The sequence below is a fragment of the Chiloscyllium punctatum genome, chromosome 32 (genome assembly GCF_047496795.1).
Source record: "Chiloscyllium punctatum isolate Juve2018m chromosome 32, sChiPun1.3, whole genome shotgun sequence".
NCBI lineage: Eukaryota > Metazoa > Chordata > Chondrichthyes > Orectolobiformes > Hemiscylliidae > Chiloscyllium > Chiloscyllium punctatum.
In genome coordinates, this window is record NC_092770.1 from 65,350,289 (window position 1) to 65,363,350 (window position 13,062).

The 13,062-nt window shown below is 42.7% G+C and overlaps 1 protein-coding gene across 9 annotated transcripts in view; it reads left to right on the plus strand.

Annotated features, from left to right (window-relative positions):
• The window catches only part of cntn1b (contactin 1b), a 750,295-nt gene that overhangs the window by 398,736 nt on the left and 338,497 nt on the right, over window positions 1–13,062 (plus strand). For all 9 annotated transcript variants that reach the window (XM_072552560.1, XM_072552558.1, XM_072552559.1 and 6 more), the window contains one exon: window positions 12,271–12,391. In XM_072552560.1, coding sequence (XP_072408661.1) covers window positions 12,271–12,391 — 121 coding nt within the window. The remainder of the gene's footprint in view (window positions 1–12,270; window positions 12,392–13,062) is intronic.

Consider the following 13,062-nt stretch of genomic DNA (forward strand, 5'->3'; position numbering starts at 1 on the left):
CTCCATATCGTGAATGCATTTACGTTCTCGGCCTTTTTTTAAGTGAAAGTGTCAAGAATACTATAAAACGCTTACTTTTACGAAGGGCTGTGTAACTAACCCTTACCTGAAAGAATCCAGTCTCTGATGATTGAGATGCTTGTATTTCTTTGTTTTTGCTAGCGTTTTCACATCATCTTCAGTACAGTTAAATCGAATACACTCACCTCTTTGATGTAACATTTTTGTGGGACCTTGAAATCTTCTTCGGATAATCTGTTATTTGGATAATTGATATTCGGATAATCGAGGTTCCTCTGCACATGTGAATGTGCATGCACGCATTCAAACCGTGATTTGTGAGGTGCAAGTTCCCAGATTTCTATTGATTTCAATGGATTTATCAACAATGAGCATTAGCGCTCTAATTGTTTGAGTTGGTGCTTATAAGAATTCAATTCGCTGAGCTTTGTGACCTCTCTCTGTTGTTTTCTCCTGATTGATTCTGCTGTCGTTTAGCCTTACTTGAGAATGATTCAAAAGACACCAGTTACTTTCTGGCCAGCCTCCAGTTTACACTTCACCTTTCACACAGAACACAACCTGGGAAATGTACCTGAGTTCAATGCCACCTCACTGGAAATTTGGCACTATGGCTTTTTAAATGAAAAGTACTTCAAGTGACAGCAAAACACTAGCAGAAGAAAGGAGCTGCGCAGCGCAGGTTCTTTATTTTTTATTTTTTAAAAAACTGAAGTTAAAATAAGGTAAAACCTTACTCTGCCTTTGTTATCTTGGAAGGTCAGTTTCACAGTTGCCGTTCCAGTCTAGTTACTCCCCAGCTTGGAATGCCTGATTTCCAGCCTGACTATTTGTACAGTCAGTCAGTGCGACCAGTAATCAGCAGATGGCGCTGTACCCACATATTTCGCGAAATATTGCCGAATGCTCAGACTTTGTTAGATGCTCTGTGTTGGAAATCTGTAGATCCTGCACCAGAGAAACTGTTCAAAGGAGAAATAGGTCAGAGGAGATGCCACCATCATTATGAGGCTGAACTTTCCAACTCATGCCCTCTGTGTGGACCTTACAAGATTTTACTTTCATTGAACCAAGGAAGAACTTAAAATTTTGTTTGATTTGTTCATTCCCAGCATGCGGATATTGCTAATTTGTATTGTCCCACCTCCTGTGAAGATAGTGACGAACTGATCTCTTAATCTGTACAGTCCATGCATGGTGAAACCTTTGTCACCAATGCTATTAGGCAGGGTATCTCAGATTGCAACCCAGAGGCAATGAAGGAATGATGATTCGAATCCATTGCAACTTCACGTCCTGATGATATCTTCAGATAGTTACAATCATGGGATCTTTTACGTCTTCCCGAGAGGTAAGGTATAATCCATGATATGTTTCAGGTTGAAAGGGGCAGCGCTAACTGACAGGAAGCCTGGACAGTGATGCATTATTGGTGTGTGTTGACTCTCTAATACCATAATATGAATGATTAGTTCTTCCCCTTCATGATACAGTGGAATTTTCATTCATCATAGTTCTGTATGTGGCAATCTAGCTTATATGTAAGAATTATGAGCCATCAATGTATAGCTCTGTCTGTGGATTGTTTCTCATTTCCTTTTCTAAGAAGAAAACAATTGTTTTTGTTACTTGTGAGCAAGTGTAGGAACAACAGCAGTCAAGTGTAGACAAATTGTCAATATCTGTCAACCACTGGGGAAAGGGGAACTTGCAGTTTAGCAGAAAACATCTTGTTTTTATAATATAAATATAGTTAAAAGGAAGTAGAATAGGTATACATGGTGAAACTCGTGTAAAATAACAATATTTAGTCTTTACTTTAGCCTTGATTAAGAAGCTTGACAGCTTAATAAGTCTTTAATTTCCTCCCTGCAAAATATAATGATGTGGTGAAGTGGGTTAGGTGTCTGCTCCTTCACCTCTCAAACATGAGATTGAATTCACCACAGATTATAAGAGTGAAAATAAGATTGCTATATATGCCATCAGCTGGTTGGCTTGGTTCCACACTCCAAGTGGGTGTGGATTCACTGTCAAGCTTTGTACAGCTCAAATTCAACCAGGCTGCAGTGATGGGTTGTGTGGAAAATGGAGGTGCTGTTCGACAGAGTGCTGCAGCTCTCTGAAAGACGGTGCGTTCCTTAAGCTCTGTGTGCTGGTGCAATTCCCACTTCCATTGGCAGCTGTCTCGGTACGAAACTCTGGAGTTCTCTACCTGAACCTCTTCACTTGTCTTTTCACTCGAGGCATTCCTTAAGCCTCACTCTTGGATGATGGTTTGTTGTCGTATTCTGTCTGGTGATAGTCTGGTAATTACCTTGGGATGTTATGCCATGTTCAAGGAGCTGAGTAAATACAACTTGCTTTTCTGAGTTTGGGAGATCTTATCACCCTCGTGAACCCAAACTTGTGTGATTCGTCTCACCTCAAGGCATTAGAATGTTATTCAACCTTCTGTGTTATTTGGCCACTTGAACATTCATATTTTCCCAAAAGACATTACAATTGCATGCCATGTTATACTCGGTGTGTAACTCCACATTAAGGACTGTTGTAGAGGATGGTACAAGGAACTTCCTATTTACATGATTTGGTCAGGCTTGATACTTTTTCATTTTTGATTTATTATTGTCAAATGTGCATTGATACAGTGAAAAGTATTGTTTAGTTTGCTATGCAAGCAAATCTTAGCTTATACAAGTACACCAGGGTAATAGAACAGAATGCAGATTATAGTGTTACAGCTACAGAGAAGGTGCAGAGAAAGTTCGACTTTAATAAGAGCGTTCCGTTCAAAAGTCTGATAACAGCGAGGAAGAAGCTGTTCTTGAACCTGTTGGTAAATGCTTTCAAACTTTTGTATCTTCTGCCTGGTGGTAGAAGGTGGAACAGAGAGTGTAACCAGAGTGGAAGGGGTCTTGGATTATGTTGGCTGCTTTCCCAAGGCAGTGGGAAGTACAGATGGAGTCCGTGGATGGAAGGTTGGTTTGTGTGATGGTCGGGGTTATTTTGGGCAATGGTTAATCAAAATGAACATCTGTAAAAGCAACAGTCACAAAACAGTTATGGGAAGTGAAGAGTGTTTCAACTGATGGTGACTGAGGTACAATTTTAACACCATCTATCTCCTGTTGTAATCTGTATCATGACTGATAAAGGCAAGTAACTCATTTGCCTTCTTAACTACCCTATTAACCTGTCCTGCCACCTTCAGGTATCTGTGAACCAGTAACCCCAAGATCCCTCTGCTTCTCTGCTGCGATGTCATACACAAAACAATACTTGTCGTTTAGGCTTCCCTGTGAAAAATGAGGGGGCTTTGTGGTGGAGTGAGTGGTAGCACCCGTATCTCTAGGCAAGAAGCTCCAGTTTCAAGTCCCATTTCGGTTTTATCAGAATGTGATCTGACAGATTGATTTTCAATCTGTAAATCCTTCCAGTAATCTTCGGTACACTGTAAAGACCAAGCCGTTTTATTTTCCTTTACTTTGGATTGGGCACCAGAATTGGATGGATACTATTGTAAACCATGGACTACGGAAGGAGACCTAACAGCACCTTGTGCTGAGCAAGCCTCTTCCATAGACAGACTGTTGATCTGAGTTTTCACTGAGGATCAGTCGTATGAGCCAGGAGTCCTCAGTATGACAACAGCTCTTCTGGGCAGGTGGGCAGCTTGTGAATGAAGAATTCAGGAGCAGAGGTCTCTTGCCTGCCAGCGACAACATCTCTCCTTCCTTTTCACTGAAGTTACTAAAGTCTGGAGGCCAGCTGGCGATGTTTGTCCCCCATTTATGAGATTGCATCTAACCAGTGACTGAGAAACTGAACAATTGACGTTTCAACTGCCCCTTCCACCCCGTGTCTTCAGCAAGGAACTGAAAAGACTTGGATGCAAAGCTCAGAGGTCAGAAGGTCTTGGAAGAAGCAAAAGAGACACTTCATCGAGTCCTGAGGGTTGGAGCTATTGAACTGCGTTTCCCCAATATTTTTGCCTCCATCCACACCATCCATGTTTATTTGTTTAACTCTGTCAATCTATGCATGACGGGTTTTAAGAAGGGATTTGGAGTTTTAGATAATGGTGTAATGTGGTGATCATTCATACTTTTGTTTACCTAGCGTGAATGTATTTGTAATAAATAGTCGCCCATGTAAATACAAAAAAATGGTCAGTGTCTTCTGTTCACCAGACAGGTAAATTGGGAGCGTTGAGTAATTTGATTATATCTTTAACATTAGTGACCACTCTGGGCTCGTGTGCCAGTGCATTTTGCCAAGTGATTTGTGACAAAGTGGGGTGAGAATGAGAGATTGTAGTCGGAATGATGTGGCACCTGCAATACAAAAGCTTCTCCATGGTTAAGGTTCATTCCCTGAGCTATGTCGCCCTTGTTCCGAGGGGGTTGCTCACACACTTACGGAAAATGAATTCTTCGTCAAGGTGCCAATGCGCTGCTGGTTTTCCCTCATAACCCAGAGAGGATCGGTACCTTCATTAGAGAACAGGTAATATAGTACAATCACACACTGCTGTCCCTATCATCACTCCAGTTAAAGGATTTCAGCATGAGCAGTATGGTTGATATGAAGCAAGGCTGTAATCCCCAGTGAACCTTCACAGTTTACAGTGCACAATCCGATGCCATTTTTTTTAGATTAGATTACTTTTTTTTAGATTAGATTACTTACAGTGTGGAAACAGGCCCTTCGGCCTAACAAGTCCACACCGCCCCGCCGGAGCGCAACCCACCCATACCCCTACATTTACCCCTTACCTTACACTACAGGCAATTTAGCGTGGCCAATTCACCTGACCTGCACATCTTTGGACTGTGGGAGGAAACCGGAGCACCCGGAGCACCCGGAGGAAACCCCCGCAGACACGGGGAGAACGTGCAAACTCCACACAGTCAGTCGCCTGAGGCGGGAATTGAACCCGGGTCTCTGGCGCTGTGAGGCAGCAGTGCTAACCACTGTGCCGCCCACTTGTTTTTTTAACACCGAGAGTGGGAAGTGCTTGGAATAATGCATTGGCAGAGGAATCCCGAAAGAACATCGACTTCATTTCTGCCACTATTTCATGCAGCTTAACAGCCGCTGGTCTTGCCGAGAAGGTTGGTGTCTTTTCATGCGATGAAAGAGAATCTCTTCCCTAAATCAGTCTTTGAAATGTGGATGGATTGTACCTTATGGCTGCTCATTTCAATAGGCTTATATTGACACTTCTGCCCTGATAAATGGCAGTGTGACTTTCAAGATAAAGTTACCAGGTGGGAGTGGGGAGAAGGTCAAAGGTTATGCATTCCTGCAGGGCCTCTGGCCTTTTTGTTGCATTTTCAGGATGTGTGAGCGTGCAAACGTGACACTCCTATCTGCTGAAGCTCAAACTGAGTGACGGAGATCGAAGACTGTAGTGGGCAGTCCAGACCTCTGATGACAGAGCGCTGAGACTGAGCACCGTGCTGCTTTATATTTCCGGCATACGTGTTTTAATGCAGTATTTTAACCAGATTTGATTGACCCTGAGAACCTATCTGTGTCAATGATGCATAGTATAGGTGATAGAGGAAGTTAAATATTGTTCTGCTGGAGCTGCTCAATTAAGCTCCTTGTTTTATAGTGATACTGATTTTCCTCAAAATGTAAGATGGTGCAGTGTCAAGGGTGCCGACAGCGCAACAGGAAGTGAGTGGGACTGCTGCTCGGAGACAGCTAGTTAGGCACAGTCATGACTAACTGAATGCCATGACCATTTGAGGGTCAGGGACAGTTGCGTGCTGAAGCGTGGAGGGGGGCAGCTGACTCCACTGTTAGCTCCGAGTTGTTGACAATCCAGGTGCCATACTGAAACAGCACCCAGACACACACCCAATGCTCAATGAGCTGGCAGTATCGTGCTGCTGGTCTGAGAGGAGGATTTTGAATTAAAATCGCTGTCATCACCATCACATCTGCCACTCTGTGATCCCTGAACTGCAGGCTGATATTCTGGGCCTTCCAATGCCATACTCAACTGTAGTTTTCCAAACATAAACAAGATCAATCACTCTCTGAAGATGAAGCTCATTCAGTTTTTTCTTTCCTTCTAATCATGAAAGATATTCAACTCTGCCACACTTCTATATAAAACTCAAGGAACAGTGTGTGCTCTGATGGCTGACACAGGTTGGCGTTCAGACATGTTTACAGTGTAGAATGGGAAAAGTAAGTTTACTGACTTAAGGGCTAAAGATGTTGTTAAGTGTCTTGAAGCATTTGTTTCACATTACAGTTCACAAACTCTGTTCAGAGCCAGCATTTCTTGTATTTAATTGTCGCTGGTTATGACTTGCCAACTTGTGTAATTTTTTTCCTGAGGTGTTGCCTGAATAAGGTTTTGTACCAGGCATCCTGTGAAATAGGAAGGAACTTAATGACCGAGGTGACTGTCTCTTCAGGGTATTGTAAACTGACACCAAAGTTGCAATGTGGTCTGTTCAGATTCTGGCAGCCAGCTCCTTTATCTTGTGAGGAGCATCAGATTGGTGACTGTGTTTCGTAGTAATGGAACAGTTTTTGAGATTAGCTTTTCCCAAGCATGTGGGAGTCAACCAGAGATGCACAGCTCATTGCTTGGAAATACTCTTTACAGATCTGCAATTTGGCCAATGTAGTTTAACACACATAATGTAATTTATGGGCACTTAACATTTTGTAATCCCTTGGCTTGTAGTTGGCAGGCCTGCGTAATTGCAGTGTACTGATGCCAACAACTGTGGGTACAGTTCCTGCAGCGGCTGAGGTTACCATATAGCTCTTTCCTTCTCAACCTCTTTCCCCCCTCCTGAGGCATGGTGACCTTCAGGTTAAATCACTACTAGTCCTCTCTCTCTCTCTCTCTCTCTCTCTCTCTCTCTCTCTCTCTCTCTCTCTCTCTCTCTCTCTTTCTCTTTCTATGTGTAACGAGAGAGCAGCTCTACAGTCTGGTAAGACTGTGCTGACTTTACCTTGTATATTCAAGAAGAGACTTCATTCTTCATCAAGGGCTATTTTGAAGTCCAGTTCCGATCTCCGATGGAATGCTGCCACATGAGAACTCTGTGGGAAGCCAGAGAAGTGATTGCTGGGCCTGTTGCTGAGATATTTGATTCATCGATAGTCACAGGTGAGGTGCCAGAAGACTGGAGGTTGGCTAACGTGGTGCCACTGTTTAAGAAGGGTGGTAAAGACAAGCCAGGGAACTATAGACCAGTGAGCCTGACCTCGGTGGTGGGCAAGTTGTTGGAGGGAATCCTGAGGGACAGGATGTACATGTATTTGGAAAGGCAAGGACTGATTAGGGATAGTCAACATGGCTTTGTGTGTGGGAAATAATGTCTCACAAACTTGGATTGAGTTTTTTGAAGAAGTAACAAAGAGGATTGATGAGGGCAGAGCAGTCGATGTGATCTGTATGGACTTCAGTAAGGCATTTGACAAGGTTCCCCATGGGAGACTGATTAGCAAGGTTAGATCTCACAGAATACAGGCAGAACTAGCTTTTGGATACAGAACTAGCTCAAAAGTAGAAGACAGAGGGTGGTGGTGGAGGGTTGTTTTTCAGACTGGAGGCCTGTGAGCAGTGGAATGCCACAAGGGTCGGTGCTGGGTCCTCTATTTTTTGTCATTTGCGTAAATGATTTGGATGCGAGCAGAAGAGGTACAGTTAGTAAGTTTGCAGATGACACCAAAATTGGAGGTGTAGTGGACAGCGAAGAGGGTTACCTCAGATTACAACAGGATCTGGACCAGATGGGCCAATGGGCAGAGAAGTGGCAGATGGAGTTTAATTCAGATAAATGCGAGGTGCTGCATTTTGGGAAAGCAAATCTTAGCAGGACTTATACACTTAGTGGTAAGGTCCGAGGGAGTGTTGCTGAACAAAGAAACCTTGGAGTGCAGGTTCATAGCTCCTTGAAAGTGGAGTTGCAGGTAGATAGGATTATTGAAAAAGGCGTTTGGTATGCTTTCCTTTATTGGTCAGAATATTGAGTACAGGAGTTGGGAGGTCATGTTGTGGCTGTACAGGACATTGGTTAGGCCACTGTTGGAATATTGCGTGCAATTCTGGTCTCCTTCCTATCAGAAAGATGTTGTGAAACTTGAAATGTTCAGAAAAGATTTACAAGGAAGTTGTCAGGGTTGGAGGTTTTGAGCCAAAGGTAGAGGCTTATCAGGCTGGGGCTGTTTTCCCTGGAGTGTCGGAGGCTGAGGGGTGACCTTAAAGAGGTTTACAAAATTATGAGGGGCATGGATAGGATAAATAGACAAAAGTCTTTTCCCTGAGGTGGGGGAGTCCAGAACTAGAGGGTATAGGTTTAGGGTGAGAGCGGAAAGATATAAAAGAGACCTACGGGGCAACATTTTCACGCAGAGGGTGGTACGTGTATGGAATGAGCTGCCAGAGGAAGTGGCAGAGGCTGGTACAATTGCAATATTTAAGAGGCATTTGGAGGGATATGGGCCAGGTGCTGGCAGGTGGGACTAGATTGGGTTGGGATATCTGGTCGGCATGGACGGGTTGGACCGAAGGGTCTGTTTCCATGCTGTACATCTCTATGAAATCTGGCAAATTGCTGACATGTGCATTCCAACCACTTTTTTCATTTTCAGTACCATCACCTGAATTTGAAGTATTGCCTGCCTCCTCAGCTGAATGCACTTTTTGCTGAAGGACTACATACACAGGTTCCTCCTACCAGGAAGGTCCTTCTCCAACTTGCCTGAATGAAAATATCGAATTAATGTTGGAGGTAGAGTCATAGAGCTGTACAGCTTTGAAACAGACCTTGAACAATACTGTCAGCAATACTGTCAAGGTCCACAGCCCTGGCAGGTTCCAGCTCCTACAGCTGTTTCTTACTATCACATGGAGTGAATCGAATTGGCTGAAGAGCAGCATCTGAGAGGCTGAGGACAGCATCATGGGGCAAAGATTGGTCACCCACTCAGCACTATTGGCTGATGATGGTTGCAGTCTTGCCTTTTGTGGTCTTACATCATAGAGGTATCCAGCACAGAAATGGAACCTTCAATCCAACTTGTCCATGCTGACCAGATATTCTAAATTAATCTAGGCCTATCTGCCAGCATTTGGCCCATATCCCTCTAAATCCTTCCTATTCATATACCCATCCAGATGCCTTTTGAACGTTGTAATTGTACCAGCCTCCACCACTTCCTCTGGCAGCTCGTTCCATACACTCACCACCCTCTGTGTGAAAATATTACCCCTTCAGTCTCCTTTAAATCTTTCCCCTCACTTTAAACCTATGCCCTTTAATTTTGGACTCCGCCATCCCAGGAAAAAGACCTTACCTAACCATGACCTTTAGGATTTTATAAATCTCTGGAAGATCACCCATTGGCCTCTGATGCTCCAGGGAAAACAGCCCCAGCCTATTCAGCCTCATCCTATAATGCAAACCCTCCAACCCTCGCAACATTCTTATAAACTTCTTCTGAACCCTTCCAAGTTTCACAACATCCTTCCCGTGGCAGAGTTGAATTGAATGCAATATTCCAAAAGTGGCCTAACAAATGTGCTGTACAGCTGCAACATGACCTCCCAACTCCTGTACTCAATGCTCTGACCAATAAAGGAAAGCACCTCCTTCACTATCCTCTCGGAGAAAGTGAGGACTGCAGATGCTGGAGATCAGAGCTGAAAATGTGTTGCTGGAAAAGCGCAGCAGGTCAGGCAGCATCCAAGGAACAGGAGAATCGACGTTTCGGGCATGAGCCCTTCCTCAGGAATCCTGAAGAAGGGCTCATGCCCGAAACGTTGATTCTCCTGCTCCTTGGATGCTGCCTGACCTGCTGCACTCCTTCACTATCCTATCTACCTGCGACTCCACTTTCAAGGAGCTATGAACCTGCACTCCAAGGTCTCTTTGTTCAGCGATGTTTTTGTCAGTTCTCATGGCTTATCTTGCTTTTTCTGAATTGAAAGTGAGATTTTGCCCAAGTTGATATTTTTACCTGAAATATTATTTTCTTTCTTTCCTAGTTAATCTGATCCTCTTGAATTATCTGAAACAAAAGATAGATGTGTCAGGCTTTAATATCTGCAACGAAATGTGATCTGCTGAGGTGATCATTTTTAATTAGTAATCTCAGGTATGCTTGAAGTTGGCAAATTGTTGCCACTTTGAGGTCAGTGCCAGTGTGACAGAGTTCAGGAATTAGCTCATTCTAACTCATTCCTGAGCTAGCCTTCCTTTTCACTCGCTTTCCACACTTTTAAGACTTGACGGTTCACATCAGCCAGTGTATTATTATTATTAAGGAGTTATTAATTAAGAAGTTGCAGTCATACAATTTCACAGAAATCCACCAGCCCTTGAACACTAGGGAATTCAATCTCCAATTCAGGCCAGCCGTTGAAATGTAAAACAATTTCCATTCACTGTTGAAATGTTGGGGAATTATCACTGGCGGTTGGAATGACATGTTGATTATCGATCAATAATTGCTGTCTACTTCAAGTATTGAGCAAACTGTTCCCTGTTGCGTTCAACATAGCAACACCTTGACCAATCAGAGTTCACTTACCAACCAAGAGTACTCTCTTCACATGTAATAGAAACTGTTGTTCTCTATGAGATTTGTTGTTCTTGCAAATCTGTTCAAATGGGTACAACACGAAAGTCTTTAACAGCTTGTTTATCTTTCCCAGCAACTCAATTCAAAATAAGAATTAAGAATTAATTAAGTTCTAATGGAAATAATTTAAAATGTTGCTGATAGATCATGTGTTGTTCATGTTCTCATGATTTTGGGAACAGAAGATCCTTGTCACCAAAGCAGAGCTACCAAGTGAGTTAAAATCTCAAACCCCACCCTCCAACCCCTCTGCAGCTCCAATTATTTCTGACCTTGCTAGATTTCTACACGAATAGACCATAAAAAGCAAAATGCTGTGCAATGTTTTGGGGCCGTTGCAATAATGCTGAGTAACGTTCTTTTTAAACATCATAAGTGCCTATAAGTCAGTCGTAAATCTGAAAAGGAAAGATTGTCATACTTTTTTTTTATTCGTTTCTTTGCATTTGCTTGATGTCTCTGGGAATCAATTGGTCCTTTGTCTCAGCATATGATCCAATCATTTCCTTTACAGTTCTCCACTAAGAGTGTGGTTGGTTCTTTTAAAAAAAACATTCTTAAACTGACTTTTTTCTATGAGTTGAATGTCAACAAACATTGCCCTCAATTCCACCCCCAAATTCCCCACAGCATAATACTGTATGAATGCACAATTCTTAAGAGTGAGCATGAGTGATTATATGACAGTGAGACTGTTATTGGGAACGATTGTTAATAAGAGCACACTAAAACCATTAAGAACTTTGAGGCATTCACCCTGGATTCACGTCTTAAGAGGAGAGCTGAAATATTGACTTGGGACCCAGCCAATCTTTTCCCCAAAGCCCACCCAAAAAAAACAATGTTCAGGGCAGCCCATTGATGTCAACTCATCAACACAGGATCACGAATGTGTTTGAATGAAAAAGGCACTCCAGTTCATTGGTATGCACTTCTAGGACAGCAGTCTGACCAACCCCACAGAAACCAGGCACATTTGCAATGAATTGGCAGGTATCAGATGCCACAGTTTTTCTCAAGTGAATTGCTATGGAATTGATTTATAAATGCCTCCTTCCACTGTTTGAAGGAGGTAATGCCATACAAAGTCACGTTGATTGGTAATCTACCAGGATACAACCACAAGCTTGTTAGTGCTTCACACATCTGAAAGTAAATGTAAATGGTGTTGGTTATTGTGATGTGACAGAGTACTGAAATGCATGCCTTTCTGTCGCACATACCTAATGTGAGTGAGGCAATAATTAACACTGTGTGTGAATGTATTTAGTGTTTTGCAGTATGTTTTGTTGCATTAATCTGTGCTTCCTATCTCTTGTTTTAAATTGTACTTCATGAAAAACCAAGTTGACACACGTGAATGTTTTCAGAAGAATTACCTATTGTATTACCACTACGGGCTTCAGCTTGAGCACATTCCAATTTGCCTTGAAGACACTTACCAGGTTGCTCCTTAAAATGCTAATTTCAACCACTCTTACACTTCGTCTGTCAGCGTCTATTACATACTGTGGTGCACATGATAATAAACAGATTCCACAATAAATTCTACCAGGAGAATGGCAGACCATATGTCCAGAGGGTCTAAAGCATTTTGTTTGCTTGTTTCTTTTCTCCCCACAGAATAGAAACAGTGGAGAATTGTTCTTTAAAAACGCGCAGCTAAGGCACACTGGGAAATACACCTGTACTGCTAAGACCACCGTCGACAGTGCGTCCGCATCCGCAGACCTGATTGTCAGAGGTAGGAATATCTTCAGTGGCTTTCTGAAGGAGTGCTGAAATAATAGGCAAGACAGAACTGCAAAAGGTAGCAGTTTTGATCACTGCATTGAAAGGAACTCATACTGGAGCAGATTGCAAAATGTATATATAGAAACTGATTCCCAGGAGCACCCTACTCAGTGGTCCCAGTGCCCTATTCCATGATCCTAGCAGTTAGTTGATCACAAGGTCCTATACCATGCTCTCAGCATCTTAAGCCAGATCTTATCACCTCCAACATTACAGTATCATTTGTCCGTTTTTAGATTTGATATCTTGATCCTTTTGTGGTCCTGAGTAATAAGACTTGATTGTTGCCCCAAGTTAATTCTAGTTACTTCCCAGCTATACCTTTTAACAGAGTCCGTGAGTGGGCAGCTTTCCTGTGATTGGTTTGCTGGTGCATTAGAGACTGTTAATTAAGTGTGTTTCTCACAGTAATTTGAGCTCAAGCCTTGATGGGAGATGCCCACTTAGGATATGACAGTAAACATGGTGCTCTCAACTAATATTGCAGAAAACATCTGACCAATTCAATAATAGACTAGACGTAGTTAAAGTTGCTTATTTTAAAAGCTTAATTAACCTGTAAATTGCTCGAATGCTCCTGCTTCCATGGCCTGACCCAGACAATAGTTTCATGGGGAGCAC